This window comes from Borostomias antarcticus, assembly GCF_949987555.1.
Source record: "Borostomias antarcticus genome assembly, chromosome: 27".
In the NCBI taxonomy this organism is placed as follows: Eukaryota; Metazoa; Chordata; class Actinopteri; order Stomiiformes; family Stomiidae; genus Borostomias; species Borostomias antarcticus.
The window spans coordinates 7605477-7629055 of NC_140260.1; the positions used below are offsets into that span (position 1 = coordinate 7605477).

Genomic DNA, 23579 nt, shown 5'->3' on the forward strand with positions numbered 1-23579 from the left:
TGTGATCTGTCACACTGAAAAGACCACTGATCTATGCAGTGACTGGGTCAGGGAGGAATAGGAACAGGCAGGTGATGAAGATCTCTGAGAATCCCTGAGATCACACTAGGACAGCTGGACTATTCACTGTGAAGAGAACCGGTCTATATTCACTATCTGAGGAGATCCAGGTCTATATTCACTATCTGAGGAGATCCAGGTCTATATTCACTATCTGAGGAGATCCAGGTCTATATTCACTATCTGAGGAGATCCAGGTCTATATTCACTATGAAGAGATCCAGGTCTATATTCACTATCTGAGGAGATCCAGTCTATATTCACTATCTGAGATCCAGGTTTATATTCACTGTGAAGAGATCCAGGTCTATATTCACTGTCTGAGGAGGCCAGGTCTATATTCACTATCTGAGGAGATCCAGGTATATATTCACTATCTGAGGAGATCCAGGTCTATATTCACTATGAAGAGATCCAGGTCTATATTCACTATCTGAGGAGATCCAGGTCTATATTCACTATCTGAGATCCAGGTTTATATTCACTATCTGAGATCCAGGTCTATATTCACTGTCTGAGGAGATCCAGGTCTATATTCACTATCTGAGGAGATCCAGGTCTATATTCACTATCTGAGATCCAGGTTTATATTCACTGTCTGAGATCCAGGTCTATATTCACTGTCTGAGGAGATCCAGGTCTATATTCACTATCTGAGGAGATCCAGGTCTATATTCACTATCTGAGGAGATCCAGGTCTATATTCACTATCTGAAGAGATCCAGGTCTATATTCACTGTGAAGAGATCCAGGTCTATATTCACTGTCTGAGGAGATCCAGGTCTATATTCACTATCTGAGATCCAGGTTTATATTCACTGTGAAGAGATCCAGGTCTATATTCACTATCTGAGATCCAGGTTTATATTCACTGTGAAGAGATCCAGGTCTATATTCACTGTCTGAGGAGATCCAGGTCTATATTCACTATCTGAGGAGATCCAGGTCTATATTCACTATGAAGAGATCCAGGTCTATATTCACTGTGAAGAGATCCAGGTCTATATTCACTATCTGAGGAGATCCAGGTCTATATTCACTATCTGAGGAGATCCAGGTCTATATTCACTATGAAGAGATCCAGGTCTATATTCACTATCTGAGGAGATCCAGGTTTATATTCACTGTCTGAGATCCAGGTCTATATTCACTATCTGAAGAGATCCAGGTTTATATTCACTATGAAGAGATCCAGGTCTATATTCACTATCTGAGGAGATCCAGGTTTATATTCACTATCTGAGGAGATCCAGGTCTATATTCACTATCTGAGGAGATCCAGGTCTATATTCACTATCTGAAGAGATCCAGGTCTATATTCACTGTGAAGAGATCCAGGTCTATATTCACTGTCTGAGGAGATCCAGGTCTATATTCACTATGAGAAGATCCAGGTCTATATTCACTATCTGAGGAGAACCAGGTCTATATTCACTATCTGAGGAGATCCAGGTCTATATTCACTGTGAAGAGATCCAGGTCTATATTCACTATGAAGAGATCCAGGTCTATATTCACTATGAGGAGATCCATGTCTATATTCACTGTCTCAGGAGAACCAGGTCTATATTCACTATGAAGAGATCCAGGTCTATATTCACTGTGAAGAGATCCAGGTCTATATTCACTGTGAAGAGATCCAGGTCTATATTCACTATCTGAGGAGATCCAGGTCTATATTCACTGTGAGGAGATCCAGGTCTATATTCACTGTCTGAGGAGAACCAGGTCTATATTCACTATCTGAGGAGATCCAGGTCTATATTCACTGTGAAGAGATCCAGGTCTATATTCACTATGAAGAGATCCAGGTCTATATTCACTATGAGGAGATCCAGGTCTATATTCACTGTCTGAGGAGATCCAGGTCTATATTCACTGTCTCAGGAGAACCAGGTCTATATTCACTATGAAGAGATCCAGGTCTATATTCACTGTGAAGAGATCCAGGTCTATATTCACTGTGCAGAAATCCAGGTCTATATTCACTTTCTGAGGAGATCCAGGTATATATTCACTGTGAGGAGATCCAGGTCTATATTCACTGTCTGAGGAGAACCAGGTCTATATTCACTATCTGAGGAGATCCAGGTCTATATTCACTGTGAAGAGATCCAGGTCTATATTCACTATGAAGAGATCCAGGTCTATATTCACTATGAAGAGATCCAGGTCTATATTCACTGTCTGAGGAGAACCAGGTCTATATTCACTATGAAGAGATCCAGGTCTATATTCACTGTGAAGAGATCCAGGTCTATATTCACTATCTGAGGAGATCCAGGTCTATATTCACTATCTGAGGAGATCCAGGTCTATATTCACTATGAAGAGATCCAGGTCTATATTCACTATCTGAGGAGATCCAGGTCTATATTCACTATCTGAGGAGATCCAGGTCTATATTCACTATCTGAGATCCAGGTTTGTATTCACTGTCTGAGATCCAGGTCTATATTCACTATCTGAAGAGATCCAGGTCTATATTCACTATCTGAGGAGATCCAGGTCTATATTCACTATCTGAGGAGATCCAGGTTTATATTCACTATGAAGAGATCCAGGTCTATATTCACTATCTGAGGAGATCCAGGTCTATATTCACTATCTGAGGAGATCCAGGTCTATATTCACTATCTGAAGAGATCCAGGTCTATATTCACTGTGAAGAGATCCAGGTCTATATTCACTGTCTGAGGAGATCCAGGTCTATATTCACTATGAGAAGATCCAGGTCTATATTCACTATCTGAGGAGAACCAGGTCTATATTCACTATCTGAGGAGATCCAGGTCTATATTCACTGTGAAGAGATCCAGGTCTATATTCACTATGAAGAGATCCAGGTCTATATTCACTATGAGGAGATCCAGGTCTATATTCACTGTCTGAGGAGATCCAGGTCTATATTCACTGTCTCAGGAGAACCAGGTCTATATTCACTATGAAGAGATCCAGGTCTATATTCACTGTGAAGAGATCCAGGTCTATATTCACTGTGAAGAGATCCAGGTCTATATTCACTATCTGAGGAGATCCAGGTCTATATTCACTGTGAGGAGATCCAGGTCTATATTCACTGTCTGAGGAGAACCAGGTCTATATTCACTATCTGAGGAGATCCAGGTCTATATTCACTGTGAAGAGATCCAGGTCTATATTCACTATGAAGAGATCCAGGTCTATATTCACTATGAAGAGATCCAGGTCTATATTCACTGTCTGAGGAGAACCAGGTCTATATTCACTATGAAGAGATCCAGGTCTATATTCACTGTGAAGAGATCCAGGTCTATATTCACTATCTGAGGAGATCCAGGTCTATATTCACTATCTGAGGAGATCCAGGTCTATATTCACTATCTGAGGAGATCCAGGTCTATATTCACTATGAAGAGATCCAGGTCTATATTCACTATGAGGAGATCCAGGTCTATATTCACTGTCTCAGGAGAACCAGGTCTATATTCACTATGAAGAGATCCAGGTCTATATTCACTGTGAAGAGATCCAGGTCTATATTCACTATGAAGAGATCCAGGTCTATATTCACTATGAGGAGATCCAGGTCTATATTCACTGTCTGAGGAGATCCAGGTCTATATTCACTGTCTCAGGAGAACCAGGTCTATATTCACTATGAAGAGATCCAGGTCTATATTCACTGTGAAGAGATCCAGGTCTATATTCACTGTGCAGAGATCCAGGTCTATATTCACTTTCTGAGGAGATCCAGGTATATATTCACTGTGAGGAGATCCAGGTCTATATTCACTGTCTGAGGAGAACCAGGTCTATATTCACTATCTGAGGAGATCCAGGTCTATATTCACTGTGAAGAGATCCAGGTCTATATTCACTATGAAGAGATCCAGGTCTATATTCACTATGAAGAGATCCAGGTCTATATTCACTGTCTGAGGAGAACCAGGTCTATATTCACTATGAAGAGATCCAGGTCTATATTCACTGTGAAGAGATCCAGGTCTATATTCACTATCTGAGGAGATCCAGGTCTATATTCACTATCTGAGGAGATCCAGGTCTATATTCACTATGAAGAGATCCAGGTCTATATTCACTATCTGAGGAGATCCAGGTCTATATTCACTATCTGAGGAGATCCAGGTCTATATTCACTATCTGAGATCCAGGTTTGTATTCACTGTCTGAGATCCAGGTCTATATTCACTATCTGAAGAGATCCAGGTCTATATTCACTATCTGAGGAGATCCAGGTCTATATTCACTATCTGAGGAGATCCAGGTTTATATTCACTATGAAGAGATCCAGGTCTATATTCACTATCTGAGGAGATCCAGGTTTATATTCACTATCTGAGGAGATCCAGGTCTATATTCACTATCTGAGGAGATCCAGGTCTATATTCACTATCTGAAGAGATCCAGGTCTATATTCACTGTGAAGAGATCCAGGTCTATATTCACTGTCTGAGGAGATCCAGGTCTATATTCACTATGAGAAGATCCAGGTCTATATTCACTATCTGAGGAGAACCAGGTCTATATTCACTATCTGAGGAGATCCAGGTCTATATTCACTGTGAAGAGATCCAGGTCTATATTCACTATGAAGAGATCCAGGTCTATATTCACTATGAGGAGATCCAGGTCTATATTCACTGTCTGAGGAGATCCAGGTCTATATTCACTGTCTCAGGAGAACCAGGTCTATATTCACTATGAAGAGATCCAGGTCTATATTCACTGTGAAGAGATCCAGGTCTATATTCACTGTGAAGAGATCCAGGTCTATATTCACTATCTGAGGAGATCCAGGTCTATATTCACTGTGAGGAGATCCAGGTCTATATTCACTGTCTGAGGAGAACCAGGTCTATATTCACTATCTGAGGAGATCCAGGTCTATATTCACTGTGAAGAGATCCAGGTCTATATTCACTATGAAGAGATCCAGGTCTATATTCACTATGAAGAGATCCAGGTCTATATTCACTGTCTGAGGAGAACCAGGTCTATATTCACTATGAAGAGATCCAGGTCTATATTCACTGTGAAGAGATCCAGGTCTATATTCACTATCTGAGGAGATCCAGGTCTATATTCACTATGAAGAGATCCAGGTCTATATTCACTATGAAGAGATCCAGGTCTATATTCACTGTCTGAGGAGATCCAGGTCTATATCGATATCTGAGGAGAACCAGGTCTATATTCACTATCTGAGGAGATCCAGGTCTATATTCACTGTGAAGAGATCCAGGTCTATATTCACTATCTGAGGAGATCCAGGTCTATATTCACTGTGAAAAGATCCAGGTCTATATTCACTGTCTGAGGAGATCCAGGTCTATATTCACTGTGAAGAGATCCAGGTCTATATTCACTATCTGAGGAGATCCAGGTCTATATTCACTATCTGAGGAGATCCAGGTCTATATTCACTATCTGAGGAGATCCAGGTCTATATTCACTATGAAGAGATCCAGGTCTATATTCACTATCTGAGGAGATCCAGGTCTATATTCACTATCTGAGATCCAGGTTTATATTCACTGTCTGAGATCCAGGTCCATGTTCACTATCTGAGGAGATCCAGGTCTATATTCACTATCTGAGGAGATCCAGGTCTATATTCACTATGAAGAGATCCAGGTCTATATTCACTGTGAAGAGATCCAGGTCTATATTCACTGTCTGAGGAGATCCAGGTCTATATTCACTGTGAAGAGATCCAGGTCTATATTCACTATCTGAGATCCAGGTTTATATTCACTGTGAAGAGATCCAGGTCTATATTCACTATCTGAGGAGATCCAGGTCTATATTCACTATGAAGAGATCCAGGTCTATATTCACTGTGAAGAGATCCAGGTCTATATTCACTATCTGAGGAGATCCAGGTCTATATTCACTATGAAGAGATCCAGGTCTATATTCACTATCTGAGGAGATCCACGTCTATATTCACTATCTGAGGAGATCCAGGTATATATTCACTATCTGAGATCCAGGTTTATATTCACTGTCTGAGATCCAGGTCTATATTCACTATCTGAAGAGATCCAGGTCTATATTCACTATCTGAGGAGATCCAGGTCTATATTCACTATCTGAGGAGATCCAGGTTTATATTCACTATGAAGAGATCCAGGTCTATATTCACTATCTGAGGAGAACCAGGTCTATATTCACTATGAAGAGATCCAGGTCTATATTCCCTGTGAAGAGATCCAGGTCTATATTCACTGTCTGAGGAGATCCAGGTCTATATTCACTATGAGAAGATCCAGGTCTATATTCACTATCTGAGGAGATCCAGGTCTATATTCACTATCTGAGGAGATCCAGGTCTATATTCACTGTCTGAGGAGATCCAGGTCTATATTCACTGTGAAGAGATCCAGGTCTATATTCACTATCTGAGATCCAGGTTTATATTCACTGTGAAGAGATCCAGGTCTATATTCACTATCTGAGGAGATCCAGGTCTATATTCACTATGAAGAGATCCAGGTCTATATTCACTGTGAAGAGATCCAGGTCTATATTCACTATCTGAGGAGATCCAGGTCTATATTCACTATCTGAGGAGATCCAGGTCTATATTCACTATGAAGAGATCCAGGTCTATATTCACTGTGAAGAGATCCAGGTCTATATTCACTATCTGAGGAGATCCAGGTCTATATTCACTATGAAGAGATCCAGGTCTATATTCACTATCTGAGGAGATCCACGTCTATATTCACTATCTGAGGAGATCCAGGTATATATTCACTATCTGAGATCCAGGTTTATATTCACTGTCTGAGATCCAGGTCTATATTCACTATCTGAAGAGATCCAGGTCTATATTCACTATCTGAGGAGATCCAGGTCTATATTCACTATCTGAGGAGATCCAGGTTTATATTCACTATGAAGAGATCCAGGTCTATATTCACTATCTGAGGAGAACCAGGTCTATATTCACTATGAAGAGATCCAGGTCTATATTCCCTGTGAAGAGATCCAGGTCTATATTCACTGTCTGAGGAGATCCAGGTCTATATTCACTATGAGAAGATCCAGGTCTATATTCACTATCTGAGGAGATCCAGGTCTATATTCACTATCTGAGGAGATCCAGGTCTATATTCACTGTCTGAGGAGATCCAGGTCTATATTCACTGTGAAGAGATCCAGGTCTATATTCACTATCTGAGATCCAGGTTTATATTCACTGTGAAGAGATCCAGGTCTATATTCACTATCTGAGGAGATCCAGGTCTATATTCACTATGAAGAGATCCAGGTCTATATTCACTGTGAAGAGATCCAGGTCTATATTCACTATCTGAGGAGATCCAGGTCTATATTCACTATGAAGAGATCCAGGTCTATATTCACTATCTGAGGAGATCCAGGTCTATATTCACTATCTGAGATCCAGGTTTATATTCACTGTCTGAGATCCAGGTCTATATTCACTATCTGAAGAGATCCAGGTCTATATTCACTATCTGAGGAGATCCAGGTCTATATTCACTATCTGAGGAGATCCAGGTTTATATTCACTATGAAGAGATCCAGGTCTATATTCACTGTGAAGAGATCCAGGTCTATATTCACTGTCTGAGGAGATCCAGGTCTATATTCACTATGAGAAGATCCAGGTCTATATTCACTATCTGAGGAGAACCAGGTCTATATTCACTGTCTGAGGAGATCCAGGTCTATATTCACTATGAGAAGATCCAGGTCTATATTCACTATCTGAGGAGAACCAGGTCTATATTCACTATCTGAGGAGATCCAGGTCTATATTCACTGTGAAGAGATCCAGGTCTATATTCACTATCTGAGGAGATCCAGGTCTATATTCACTATCTGAGGAGATCCAGGTCTATATTCATTATCTGAGGAGATCCAGGTCTATATTCACTATGAAGAGATCCAGGTCTATATTCAATATGAAGAGATCCAGGTCTATATTCACTATCTGAGGAGATCCAGGTCTATATTCACTATCTGAGGAGATCCAGGTCTATATTCACTATCTGAGGAGATCCAGGTCTATATTCACTATAAAGAGATCCAGGTCTATATTCACTATGAAGAGATCCAGGTCTATATTCACTATCTGAGGAGATCCAGGTCTATATTCACTATCTGAGGAGATCCAGGTCTATATTCACTATCTGAGGAGATCCAGGTCTATATTCACTGTGAAAAGATCCAGGTCTATATTCACTGTGAAAAGATCCAGGTCTATATTCACTGTGAAGAGATCCAGGTCTATATTCACTGTGAAGAGATCCAGGTCTATATTCACTGTGAAGAGATCCAGGTCTGCACGTGTCTGGTTAGGCTGTTGTTGTAAATGAGAACATACTGACTTGTCTGGGTTATGGTTAAACAGATTCAGAATGAGGTGTATAACACTGCTGGTATTGTGGGATTATGTAGTGTATGAACAGTACTGTGGTCTATATGAAGGTATTGTGGCCTGTACAGTACTGAGGTCTATATGTAGGGTATTGTGGCCTGTACAGTACTGTGGTCTATATGAAGGTATTGTGGCCTGTACAGTACTGAGGTCTATATGTAGGGTATTGTGGCCTGTACAGTACTGAGGTCTATATGTACGGTATTGAGGCCTGTACAGTACTGAGGTCTATATGTAGGGTATTGTGGCCTGTACAGTACTGTGGTCTATATGTACGGTATTGAGGCCTGTTCAGTACTGTGGTCTATATGTACGGTATTGAGGCCTGTACAGTACTGGGGTCTATATGAAGGTATTGTGGCCTGTACAGTACTGAGGTCTATATGTAGGGTATTGTGGCCTGTACAGTACTGGGGTCTATATGTAGGGTATTGTGGCCTGTACAGTACTGAGGTCTATATGTACGGTATTGTGGCCTGTACAGTACTGTGGTCTATATGTACGGTATTGTGGCCTGTACAGTACTGTGGTCTATATGTACGGTATTGTGGCCTGTACAGTACTGTGGTCTATATGTACGGTATTGAGGCCTGTTCAGTACTGTGGTCTATATGTACGGTATTGTGGCCTGTACAGTACTGAGGTCTATATGAAGGTATTGTGGCCTGTACAGTACTGTGGTCTATATGTACGGTATTGAGGCCTGTACAGTACTGTGGTCTATATGTACGGTATTGTGGCCTGAACAGTACTGTGGTCTATATGAAGGTATTGTGGCCTGTACAGTATTGTGGTCTATATGTACGGTATTGTGGCCTGTACAGTACTGTGGTCTATATGTACAGTACTGTGGTCTATATTTAGGGTATTGTGGCCTGTACAGTACTGTGGTCTATATGAAGGTATTGTGGCCTGTACAGTACTGTGGTCTATATGTACGGTATTGTGGCCTGTACAGTACTGTGGTCTATATGAAGGTATTGTGGCCTGTACAGTACTGTGGTCTATATGTACGGTATTGTGGCCTGTACAGTACTGTGGTCTATATGTACGGTATTGTGGCCTGTACAGTACTGTGGTCTATATGTACGGTATTGTGGCCTGTACAGTACTGAGGTCTATATGTAGGGTATTGTGGCCTGTACAGTACTGGGGTCTATATGTAGGGTATTGTGGCCTGTACAGTACTGAGGTCTATATGTACGGTATTGTGGCCTGTACAGTACTGTGGTCTATATGTACGGTATTGTGGCCTGTACAGTACTGTGGTCTATATGTACGGTATTGAGGCCTGTACAGTACTGTGGTCTATATTTAGGGTATTGTGGCCTGTACAGTACTGTGGTCTATATGAAGGTATTGTGGCCTGTACAGTACTGTGGTCTATATGTACGGTATTGAGGCCTGTACAGTACTGTGGTCTATATTTAGGGTATTGTGGCCTGTACAGTACTGTGGTCTATATGAAGGTATTGTGGCCTGTACAGTACTGTGGTCTATATGTACGGTATTGTGGCCTGTACAGTACTGTGGTCTATATGTACGGTATTGTGGCCTGTACAGTACTGAGGTCTATATGTACGGTATTGTGGCCTGTACAGTACTGAGGTCTATATGTAGGGTATTGAGGCCTGTACAGTACTGTGGTCTATATGTAGGGTATTGTGGCCTGTACAGTACTGGGGTCTATATGTAGGGTATTGTGGCCTGTACAGTACTGAGGTCTATATGTACGGTATTGTGGCCTGTACAGTACTGTGGTCTATATGTACGGTATTGTGGCCTGTACAGTACTGTGGTCTATATGTACGGTATTGAGGCCTGTACAGTACTGTGGTCTATATTTAGGGTATTGTGGCCTGTACAGTACTGTGGTCTATATGTACGGTATTGTGGCCTGTACAGTACTGGGGTCTATATGTACGGTATTGAGGCCTGTACAGTACTGTGGTTTATATGTACGGTATTGTGGCCTGTACAGTACTGAGGTCTATATGTACGGTATTGTGGCCTGTACAGTACTGAGGTCTATATGTAGGGTATTGTGGCCTGTACAGTACTGTGGTCTATATGTACGGTATTGTGGCCTGTACAGTACTGTGGTCTATATGTACGGTATTGTGGCCTGTACAGTACTGTGGTCTATATGAAGGTATTGTGGCCTGTACAGTACTGTGGTCTATATGTAGGGTATTGTGGCCTGTACAGTACTGTGGTCTATATGTACGGTATTGTGGCCTGTACAGTACTGTGGTCTATATGAAGGTATTGTGGCCTGTACAGTACTGTGGTCTATATGAAGGTATTGTGGCCTGTACAGTACTGAGGTCTATATGTACGGTATTGTGGCCTGTACAGTACTGTGGTCTATATGTAGGGTATTGAGGCCTGTACAGTACTGAGGTCTATATGTACGGTATTGAGGCCTGTACAGTACTGTGGTCTATATGAAGGTATTGTGGCCTGTACAGTACTGTGGTCTATATGAAGGTATTGTGGCCTGTACAGTACTGAGGTCTATATGAAGGTATTGTGGCCTGTACAGTACTGAGGTCTATATGTAGGGTATTGTGGCCTGTACAGTACTGTGGTCTATATGAAGGTATTGTGGCCTGTACAGTACTGTGGTCTATATGTACGGTATTGTGGCCTGTTCAGTACTGTGGTCTATATGTACGGTATTGTGGCCTGTACAGTACTGTGGTCTATATGAAGGTATTGTGGCCTGTACAGTACTGTGGTCTATATGTACGGTATTGTGGCCTGTACAGTACTGTGGTCTATATGTACGGTATTGTGGCCTGTACAGTACTGAGGTCTATATGTACGGTATTGTGGCCTGTACAGTACTGTGGTCTATATGTACGGTATTGTGGCCTGTACAGTACTGTGGTGTATATGTAGGGTATTGTGGCCTGTACAGTACTGAGGTCTATATGTAGGGTATTGTGGCCTGTACAGTACTGAGGTCTATATGTAGGGTATTGAGGCCTGTACAGTACTGTGGTGTATATGTAGGGTATTGTGGCCTGTACAGTACTGAGGTCTATATGTAGGGTATTGTGGCCTGTACAGTACTGAGGGTTATATAATCTGCAGAGTGCTGTGATGGATGGTGAGAGAGAACATCAGAGGATGTGGCTGCTGTAACTGGCATGCTGACTGACAGCTGGTGCAGCTAGACACACACACACAGCACAGCCACATTACGCAAGATGAGCAGATGTACTGGGAGGAGACAGGGGGTAGGAGGTAGGGGGTAGGAGTTAGTGGGTAAGATTTAGGAGGTAGGGGGTAGGATTTAGGAGTAGGAGTTAGGAGGTAAGGTGTAGGAGTTGGGAGGTAGGGAGTAGGAGTTAGGTGTTAGGAGGTAGGAGTTAGGAGGTAGGAGTTAGGAGGTAGAGGGTAGGAGGTAAGGGGGTAGGTGTTAGGAAGTAGGATTTAGGAGGTAGAGGGTAGGGTGTTAGGAGGTAAGGGGTTAGGAGTTAGGAGGTAGAGGTTAGGAGTTAGGAGGTAAGGGGGTAGGAATTAGGAGGTAGGTGTTAGAAGGTAACAGTAAGAGGTCAGTACAGAACATACAGATGTAAAAACAGACAGGCTATAGGTAATTAGCTGTACTGAAACACACGTACATGCATAGCTAATACGTAGCTAATAAACACACGTAATGTACATGCATAGCTAATAGCCAATAACTAGACAGGTAAACAAACAGAGAACAGAACACTCTAGGATATAGAGGTGGGAGACTCCTGTAGTCCAGAGGGACAGGGGGGAGGAGGGAGACTCCTGTAGTCCAGAGGGACAGGGGGGAGGAGGGAGACTCCTGTAGTCCAGAGGGACAGGGGGGAGACTCCTGTAGTCCAGAGGGACAGGGGGGAGGAGGGAGACTCCTGTAGTCCAGAGGGACAGGGGGGAGGAGGGAGACTCCTGTAGTCCAGAGGGACAGGGGGGAGGAGGGAGACTCCTGTAGTCCAGAGGGACAGGGGGGAGGAGGGAGACTCCTGTAGTCCAGAGGGACAGGGGGGAGGAGGGAGACTCCTGTAGTCCAGAAGGACAGGGGGGCTGACCCCTCCTACAGGTGTGTGTGTTTGTGTGGGGGGGAGGGGGAGGGAGGGGTGTGGGCGGGGCTGACACCTCCTATAGGTGTGTGTGTTTGTGTGGAGGGGGAGGGGAGGGGGGTGGGCGGGGCTGACCCCTCCTGTTGTGTTACCTGGCAACATCAGCGGCCGGTTGCTCCTCCTCCTCTTCTGCCTCCTCCTCTGCTACTGGCTGCTCCGCCCCCCCTCCTACCCCCTCCACCCCTCCTCCTCCTCCCCTCTCCGCCCCCCCAGCAATCGCATCTGCCAGGTCAAGCCCCGCCCCTAACTCCTCCCCCTCCTTGGAGGATTGGCCCTGCAGAGCCTCTGCACGACTGGACACACCCATGAAGCGATGTGATTGGACAGGACAGGAGGCATGCAGACAGAGAAACAGACAGAGACAGACAGAGAGACAGACAGAGACACAGACAGAGACAGACAGAGAGACAGACAGAGACACAGACAGAGACAGACAGAGAGACAGACAGAGAAACAGACAGAGACACAGACAGAGACAGACAGAGAGACAGACAGAGAAACAGACAGAGACACAGACAGAGACAGACAGAGAGACAGACAGAGAAACAGACAGAGACACAGACAGAGAGACAGACAGAGAAACAGACAGAGAAACAGACAGAGAAACAGACAGAGACAGACAGAGAGACAGACAGAGAAACAGACAGAGAGACAGACAGAGAGACAGACAGAGAAACAGACAGAGAGACGGACAGGCAAGAAACCAAACATTGGTGACCATGGTGACAGAGCATGCTCAGAAACAAGAGAACAGAGATCAACATGCCAATAAAACAACAACAACAACAAGGCATGAAGAGAGTGGTGATCTACGAGGCTGAGATACATGAGAATGGAGACCTGTTTGGTAAGAGGGCGTTGTGTGTGTGTGTGTGTGTGTGTGTGTGTGTGTGTGTGTGTGTGTGTGCGTGCGCAGGGGGGAGGCGGGGCTGACCAGGAACGCAGACCCACCTGATCTTGCGCGTCCCTTTGGCCCTCTCTGATTGGACAGACATGTAGCTCGTGCTGCTCAGTCGAGACGCACTCGACAATGCGGACGCGTCGCTGACATCACTGTCCGACGACTTGAAGGAGAGGTTGTCGGAGCCTTTCAGCTGAGGGAAACACGCACACACATCTGTTAAGACACGTCACTAAACACACATCTGTTAAGACACGTCACTAAACACACATCTGTTAAGACACGTCACTAAACACACATCTGTTAAGACACGTCACTAAACACACATCTGTTAAGACACGTCACTAAACACACATCTGTTAAGACACGTCACTAAACACACATCTGTTAAGACACGTCACTAAACACACATCTGTTAAGACACGTCACTAAACACACGTCTGTTAAGACACGTCACTAAACACACATCTGTTAAGACACGTCACTAAACACACATCTGTTAAGACACGTCACTAAACACACATCTGTTAAGACACGTCACTAAACACACATCTGTTAAGACACGTCACTAAACACACATCTGTTAAGACACATCACACATACTCTCTACAATGTGGATGTGTCTCAGGAGGTAGAGCGGGTCGTCCAATGATCGTAGGGTCGGTGGTTCGAATCCCGCCTCCTCCTGTCCACATGTTGAAGTGTCCTTGGGCAAAGACACTGAACCCCAAATTGCTCCCAGTGAGCAGGCTAGCACCTTGCATGAAAGCTGCCACCATTGGTGTGTGAATGTGTGTGTGAATGGGTGAATGAGAGGCCTTGTCTGCTGTAGGTATTCAGGGACTACAGCAGTGTTTCACTGCCTTATACAGTCAGCAGGGTCTGGGCAGAAGAACAGAGGATGTGTGTGTGTTTGGCACAGGGGGGTCTGTCCTAGGCTCCCAGACAGATGAGAATAGTCTGGGTCAGTCCTGGGAAGTCTGGGTGGTCTGTCCTAGTTCTTGTCTGGTACAGCCATGTTGGTTTACAGTAGTTTAAAGAGTGAGACGAAAAAGAATACTTACTTTAGATGGATCCTTCATAGCACCTGAGAGAGAGAGAGAGAGACAGAAAGCAGGATTTAATTTTCTGCTTCTTTTCTCCTCTGACTCATGGCATGAGAGAAAGAGAGAGAGAGAGAGAGAGAGAGAGAGACAGAGAGAGATAGAGAGAGAGAGAGAGAAAGACAGAGATAGGGTGAGAGATAGAGGGAGAGAAAGACAGAGATAGGGTGAGAGATAGAGGGAGAGAAAGACAGAGATAGGGTGAGAGAGAGAGAAAGACAGAGATAGGGTGAGAGATAGAGGGAAAGACAGAGATAGGGTGAGAGAGAGAGAGAGAGAGAGAGAGAGAGAGAGAGATAGGGTGAGAGAGAGAGACAGAGATAGGGTGAGAGAGAGAGAGAGAGAGAGATAGGGTGAGAGAGAGAGAGAGAGAGAGATAGGGTGAGAGATAGAGGGAGAGAAAGACAGAGATAGGGTGAGAGACAGAGAAAGACAGAGATAGGGTGAGAGACAGAGAAAGACAGAGATAGGGTGAGAGAGAGAGAAAGACAGAGATAGGGTGAGAGAGAGAGAGAGAGAGAGAGAGAGAGATAGGGTGAGAGAGAGAGACAGAGATAGGGTGAGAGAGAGAGAGAGAGAGAGAGAGATAGGGTGAGAGAGAGAGAGAGAGAGAGAGAGAGAGAGAGAGGGGAGGGAGGTGGGTGGAGAGACCTCAGCTGCCCACGTCAGGTCTCTGTGCAGGTTGAGGTGGGTCAGACCAGACACCTGGGTAACTGAACACCTGGTCCCAGACAGGAAGTCTGCAGCTCAGTTGGGAGGAAGTGGACTATATGCTGACCGCAATCATCTGACCGTGCCCTTATATGGGCTGTCTCTCATTCATAAAACCACAGGACCAACAGGTCTGTTACACACACACACACACACACACACACACACACACACACACACACACACACACACACACACACACTGTCTAACTCACAGCAGAGCTGAACGTACAGCTGTGACACTGCAGTCTGAGAGTTGCCGTGGCAACGCAGACCCCGAGACAAGACAGGAAGTAGCAGACGACACAATCGGCTGAACAACAATAGTATAGATCAACTACACAGATCCTTTACTGTCGTCACTCCACAAGCCCTCTAGAGAGGCTCACACCAAGATCTACCCACGCTCAGGAGAGGAGAGGAGAGGAGGGGAGAGAGGAGAGAGGAGAGGAGGAGGACTGTCCCTACCTTCTTCTTCTCTCTGTGGCACTGTCTCCTCTATAGAGCCAGCATGGCCGTGAGGACAGAGGGATGGAACAAACAATGAGACACAAACAAAACAAAACAAAACAAAACAAAACAAACTGACAAGTAACACATGAAAACCATGACAAACAGGAAAGGCCACTAAAGGAAGACAGGAAATAGAGACAGGAAGTGTAGCAGAGCAGGTGAGGGAAGAGGGGGGGTTCTGGGTTCTGGGGCAGAGCTCGGCTAGGAGCGTGTTAGGACGGCGCAGCTACTCGCTATGGCAACGCCCGCTTTCATAATGTTATGTTTGGCATGAGGCCCGTGTTTGATGACTGTTAGATTCACTCTTTGAATGTTTGCTCTGAGGGAGCACTTAGGGAAGGGCTTTGGTCAAACACAGCGGCCTGTGTGTGTCTGCCTGTCACTATTTACCTGGGGTCAATGTGTGTTGGTGGCCATAGAAACGCGGCTGTGATGCCTCTTACCTCCTACTGCTCCAACTGCTCAATAATGTGAGTGGAAAGAGAGAGTGTGTGTGTGTGTGTGTGTGTGTGTGTGTGATATCCCCTGTGTGTGTGTTAGGGCTGTCAACTGAGCTCAGAAATGATATTCGACTTTTCTCTAAAATATTTTCAGAAAATCTAATATATTTGATTATTGGTAGGCCTATAATTCATACTTTTGCATAGAAATGATGCACTGGTCAGAACCACTTGTAGCCACAAGAGGGCGCTCACCGCCTATTGTCAAGAACAAGCACAGACGGTAAAGTGAACTAATATTTTGTGTCAGTCTCTGACTGTCAACTTTCAAGTTGACGGGATTCAAGTATATAAGTAATACCCAGTCAACTTTCAAACAGGGTCCTTTTATTAGGCCTTAGCCAACTGAAAACAAAACAATAGGAATTCATGGGGACCAAATGTAGTCCTAGACCTGCCATCTTTGTGTCCTCCACAGGTGTATCAAGTGGTTTAATTGGCTGTAGTGATAGAATCCTATGCAATCAGACAAATTGACACACCTGTGTAGGGCACAAATATGGCAGATCTTGGACTACATTTGGTACCCATGAATAGCCGATTCAGATTCAGTCTGGTTGGCAATGTTGCCACTGATTAGATAGATAGATAGATAGATAGATAGATAGATAGATAGATAGATAGATAGATAGATAGATACAGCCTACGAAGAGTCCTCCGAATGCAGCCCACAAATGCAGCCTACTTTTGACGAATTTGAAGGATACAACTGATGGATCCTTCGCGGCCTCCCTCCCAGAATGCCTTTCGGTCCGGATGAATTCCTGTACCAGCCGCCATTGCTCGGATTTTAAAACGTTTTTAAACCGCTTTGATGTTAATATTATTACGTTTTAATAAAATGTCATGCCTTATAGTACCACCATAGAATCCCAATATGTGGAAACCTCATCCAAATTACGCCCGTATCTACGAGTTTAGATAGACGATTATGATAGGCATTTTCTGTGGTGTTTCCATAACAACAGGACAGGTCACGCTAAGTTACCTCAGGACAGGTCGCGCTAAGTTACCTCAGGACAGGTCGCACTACCGGCACGCGGCGCGCTTGGGGCTGCCTAGGCAACAAAATGACGAGTTGGGAATCCTCCGTAGGCTAGACCGTCCCATTTCACAAAACGTTTACATCCGGCCTACCTGGCCTGAAGGACGCGACCTACGTAGACCGCGTAGGCTGCGACCTACTGTAGGTAGGATGCAACCCTTGAATTGGGACAGACCCCTAGTGTGTGTGTGTGTGTGGGGGTAGAGGGTAACTATGGTAACTGCCAAGAGACAATTAGAAGCGCAGTCTATTCCCAGAGACAGAGACGAGCCTCTGTGAAGCAGCAGGAGGGAGAATGTCCCTATAGAGGAACCCTCTGAAAACTCCTTTTGGTTCCTCTGTTCCTGGTACAACTACTGTATTTCCTTGGGCACAGGTTCCAGCTGGAACCATTTCACCCACAAAAAGGTTCTACCAGGGACTGAAAAATGTTCTGAAAGGGTGTTTCCCTAACCTTACAGGGACCCTTTAGAACCATTTTATTCTGGCAGTGCAGAGTTGGTTCCTGCTGTAGGGTTCTCTAGGTTCTACGTGGTCAGGTTCTACGTGGTCAGGTCAGGAAGACAGCGGCACACTAGTCGTTCACCACAGCAGGACTGAAGGCACGGAACATGAGGGCCATGGACCACCACACACATACACACACACACACACACACACACACACACTCCCAGGACCCTCATGTTTGGCCAGAAGGAGAGAGGTGAAGCTGCCCTTAGAGACTGATCCTGGACCTGTGGTTGCGGTGTGATGGCTGAGGTCTGGGTGTGATGGAGTTCACCTCAGATCAGTGGATGTGGTGTGATGGCTGAGGTCCGAATGTGATGGAGCTGAGCCCAGATCAGATCAGTCTAGAGAGGCTGCTTCACCCTGCGCCCACCGGGCTCAGAGAGGGTGTGGCTACCTGGCACTGGGGGGGCGTGGCTAGCTGGTATCGTACCATTGGCCTTCTTCTGCAGGTCCTCCCACGTCACCTCTGATACACCACAGAGACATGGACAGTCAAGTCACATGCTCACACACACACACACACACACACACACACACACACACACACACACACACACACACAGTTTAACAAGCACACACACACTCAGAGGCAGTCAGGCACAAGAACACACACACACACACGCACGCACGCACGCACATGCACGCACACGCACACACACACACACACACACACACACACACACACACACACACACACACACACACACACACACACACACACACACAGACTATTCTCAACTGAGGGGCCGGGAACCTCTACAACAGCCGGAGCTGTTTTCCTGACTCTAGTTGAGGCTGGCATTCCTTGTACGGTAGCTTACTGACAGGATAACGAAATAGGTTAAGAACCTAGTCCTGGTACCAACCCCTGTCCTAGCCCCTATCCCCTAGGACCAACCCTGTCCTAGAGCCTAGTCCTGGTACCAACCCCTGTCCTAGCCCCTATCCCCTAGGACCAACCCTGTCCTAGAGCCTAGTCCTGGTACCAACCCCTGTCCTAGCCCCTATCCCCTAGGACCAACCCTGTCCTAGAGCCTAGTCCTGGTACCAACCCCTGTCCTAGCCCCTATCCCCTAGGACCAACCCTGTCCTAGAGCCTAGTCCTGGTACCAACCCCTGTCCTAGCCCCTATCCCCTAGGACCAACCCTGTCCTAGAGCCTAGTCCTGGTACCAACCCCTGTCCTAGCCCCTATCCCCTAGGACCAACCCTGTCCTAGAGCCTAGTCCTGGTACCAACCCCTGTCCTAGCCCCTATCCCCTAGGACCAACCCTGTCCTAGAGCCTAGTCCTGGTACCAACCCCTGTCCTAGCCCCTATCCCCTAGGACCAACCCTGTCCTAGAGCCTAGTCCTGGTACCAACCCCTGTCCTAGCCCCTATCCCCTAGGACCAACCCTGTCCTAGAGCCTAGTCCTGGTACCAACCCCTGTCCTAGCCCCTATCCCCTAGGACCAACCCTGTCCTAGAGCCTAGTCCTGGTACCAACCCCTGTCCTAGCCCCTATCCCCTAGGACCAACCCTGTCCTAGCCCCTAGCAGGTACTAACCCTGTCCTAGCCCCTAGCTGACACAAACCCTGTCCTAGCCCCTAGCAGGTACTAACCCTGTCCTAGTCCCTAGCAGGTACTAACCCTGTCCTAGTCCCTAGCAGGCACTAACCCTGTCCTAGCCCCTAGCTGGTACTAACCCTGTCCTAGCCCCTATCCCCTAGGACCAACCCTGTCCTAGCCCCTAGCAGGTACTAACCCTGTCCTAGCCCCTAGCAGGCACTAACCCTGTCCTAGCCCCTAGCAGGTACTAACCCTGTCCTAGCCCCTAGCAGGTACTAACCCTGTCCTAGCCCCTAGCAGGTACTAACCCTGTCCTAGCCCTTGCGTGCTGACTGGTAGGTGTGATGAGAGCATGCAGAGACACATGTCCCAGCGCTACAGGCTCCATAGCTCCTCTCCTCTGCTGTCTCATCCACTCATCCTCCCAGACACACCTGCTTAGACAACACTAGAGCTGTTTCGGAATCGCTCCCTATTCACTATATAGTGCACTATATAGGGTGTCAGCCATTTTGTTTGAAGTGTCCGAATTCTCCACGGAATTTTCGTTCCCTATACCTGTATAGTCCACTATTCATTACCCACAATTCACCTTGATTTGCAGGGAACAGTGCATGTACCCTACATTTTCTCCGTTCCCTAGGTAGTTCACTACATGGTGAACCCTATATAGGGAATAGGGAGTGAGGGAACGAGGGAGCGATTCAGAACACAGCTTAGGAGATGTTTTATCATCCTCCTCTTAGGGATCATTAACACGGCTTGACTGTAGTAAATTAAGTTGGTACAACTGATGAAGATGCAGCTGAGCCAGAACATGTGACTGTGAGACCGTGAGGAGTGACTGGGAGAATGTGGTGTGTGAATAAGACCAGAGGGTACTGAGCTCTGGGCCTGGACCCAGTTCCACAGAGAAGCTTCTAAGTCACGGGACCGTAGCGCCACCCACGGGCTGGACGGAGTAACTACAGGCTGAAATAACCTTTCGTCACACAAGGATGTTTGAGTTCTAAACATTCTAGGACAGACCAACCTCGTCACAAATAGCTGTGGAGAATATCTCCACTCTCCCAGAACACCACTACAAGCCTAACGCTAGGGGCCGAGAGCTGGAGCCTAGAAACACAGTATCATACCACTACAAGCCTAACGCTAGGGGCCGAGAGCTGGAGCCTAGAAACACACAGTATCATACCACTACAAGCCTAACGCTAGGGACTGAGAGCTGGAGCCTAGAAACACACAGTATCACACCACTACAAGCCTCACGCTAGGGACTGAGACACACACACACACTCTGTAACAGCAAACCACACACACACACACGCACACACACACTGTAACAGCAAACCACACACACACACACACTCTGTAACAGCAAACTACACACACACACGCACACACACACTGTAACAGCAAACCACACACACACACACACGCACACACACACTGTAACAGCAAACCACACACACACTCCACTTGCCTTTTCTCCCATTAACGGGTGGGGCTTGACGCCTCTCAGGTTCTGATTGGGGGAAAACAGACAGTGTTTGGTGGTGATGGAGATGAGAGGGAAACATAGCAGGTATGCACACACACACACACACACACACACACACACACACACACACACACACACACACACACACACAGAGTATCAGGACTAGAAAGGAGCTACTGAGATTGGCAGAGCAGAGATGAGACACACCTGGTACAGGAGTCTGTGACGTCGAGGGCGGTGCAGGGGAGGGGTTAGGGGCAGGGGGAGGGGACTGTTGTTTGACAGGGGGAGGGGCTTGTAGGACAGGAGGAGGGGATGGCTGTTTGCCAGGGGGCGGGGCTTGTAGGACAGGAGGAGGGGCTTGTTGCTGGATAGGAGGGGACTGTAGGACAGGAGGAGGGGCTTGTTGTTGGGCTGGGGGAGGGGCTTGTTGGACAGGAGGAGGGGATTGTAGGACAGAAGGAGGAGCTTGTTGTTGGGCTGGGGGAGGGGCTTGTTGGACAGGAGGAGGGGCTTGTTGGACAGGAGGAGGAGCTTGTTGTTGGGCTGGGGGAGGGGCTTGTTGGACAGGAGGAGGGGATTGTAGGACAGAAGGAGGAGCTTGTTGTTGGGCTGGGGGAGGGGCTTGTTGGACAGGAGGAGGGGGCTGCTGCTGGACAGGGGGAGGGGCTTGGTGATGGGCAGGGGGAGGGGCTTGGTGATGGGCAGGGGCTTGTTGGACAGGAGGAGGGGCTTGTTGTTGGGCTGGGGGAGGGGCTTGTTGGACAGGAGGAGGGGGCTGCTGCTGGACAGGGGGAGGGGCTTGGTGATGGGCAGGGGCTTGTTGGACAGGAGGAGGGGCTTGTTGCTGAAAAGGGGGAGTGGCTTGGTGATGAGGAGGAGAAGTTGGGTGATGGACAGGGGGAGGGGCTTGGTGATGGGCAGGGGGAGGAGCTTGGCGATGAGGAGGAGGGGCTTGGTGATGGCCAGGGGGAGGAGCTTGGTGATGAGGAGGAGAAGTTGGGTGATGGACAGGGGGAGGGGCTTGGTGATGGGCAGGGGCTTGTTGGACAGGAGGAGGGGCTTGTTGCTGAAAAGGGGGAGTGGCTTGGTGATGAGGAGGTGAAGTTGGGTGATGGACAGGGGGAGGGGCTTGGTGATAGCCTGGGGGAGGAGCTTGGCGATGAGGAGGAGGGGCTTGGTGATGGCCAGGGGGAGGAGCTTGGTGATGGACAGGAGGAGGGGCTTGGTGATGGGCAGTGGGAGGAGCTTGGTGATTGACAGGGGGTTGATATGACAACGCTCCTCCTGTGGTTGGCGGGGCCAGAGATGAAGGATGGAGTGAAGAAGAACATGAAGAAGAAGGACATGCATGATACACAGACAGAGATGAGAACCGACAGACAGACAGATATCCAACACCTCAGCTCCCTGAAGGTGTCATATGTCAAAGGTCAGCTATTGGCCAGCAGAGCATCCTGGAACTCTGCCTGAAAGCTGTTCCCTCCAATGGGAGGGCTTACATAACAACTAACCTGTTCTTCAGCACAGAAACCAACTAAACTGGCTGGGTTTCGAGTGGGACTGCACTGGAGTCCAGTCATCAAGAGATCACTCTCTAAAAACCTCCTATACGATTAGATAAGAAAAGCTTTATTGTCCCAGAGGGAGAAACTGTCTGTAGAAAACAACAACAACATAACTATCAGAATCTAAAAACATAATGTTGAGAGGGATCTGGCCAAACAGACCCCCTTCTGGGACATGAATCAGGGCAACACAGGGAACTACTATGCATCTAGAAGCTTTGAGCAACACAGCGGTAACATCTAGACATGGACACAGCACACGAACACAGCAGTACCACAAACCAGACCCCACACTGAACACTGAACACAGCAGTACCACAAACCAGACCCCACACTGAACACTGAACACAGCAGTACCACAAACCAGACCCCACACTGAACACTGAACACAGCAGTACCACAAACCAGACCCCACACTGAACACTGAACACAGGAGTACCACAAACCAGGCCCCACACTGAACACAGCAGTACCACAAACCAGACCCCACACTGAACACAGCAGTACCACAAACCAGACCCCACACTGAACACTGAACACAGCAGTACCACAAACCAGACCCCACACTGAACACTGAACAGCAGCACTGGCTGGAGGGCTGGAGCACCGGGTCTGTTCTCCGGACTCGCCCGTCTTACAGGGGTTTTAATGGGCTAGGAGTCTTACAGGGGTTTTAATGGGCTAGGAGTCTTACAGGGGTTTTAATGGGCTAGGAGTCTTACAGGGGTTTAATGGGCTAGGAGTCTTACATGGGTTTTAATGGGCTAGGAGTCTTACAGGGGTTTTAATGGGCTAGGAGTCTTACAGGGATTTAATGGGCTAGGAGTCTTACAGGGGTTTTAATGGGCTAGGAGTCTTACAGGGGTTTAATGGGCTAGGAGTCTTCCAGGGGTTTTAATGGGCTAGGAGTCTTCCAGGGGTTTTAATGGGCTAGGAGTCTTACAGGGGTTTAATGGGCTAGGAGTCTTACAGGGGTTTTAATGGGCTATGAGTCTTACAGGGGTTTTAATGAGCTATGAGTCTTCCAGGGGTTTTAATGGGCTAGGAGTCTTACAGGGGTTTAATGGGCTAGGAGTCTTACAGGG

The 23579-nt window shown here is 46.7% G+C and overlaps 1 protein-coding gene across 1 annotated transcript in view; it reads right to left on the bottom strand.

Moving 5' to 3' along the window:
- Positions 1 to 23579, bottom strand: part of rims2b (regulating synaptic membrane exocytosis 2b) — a gene marked incomplete at both ends in the record, with an annotated part of 121129 nt that overhangs the window by 22441 nt on the left and 75109 nt on the right. Inside the window, 2 exons of the mRNA XM_084459333.1 lie at positions 13546 to 13688; positions 18236 to 18342. Of these exons, the coding sequence (XP_084315459.1) occupies positions 13546 to 13688; positions 18236 to 18342 (250 nt within the window). The remainder of the gene's footprint in view (positions 1 to 13545; positions 13689 to 18235; positions 18343 to 23579) is intronic.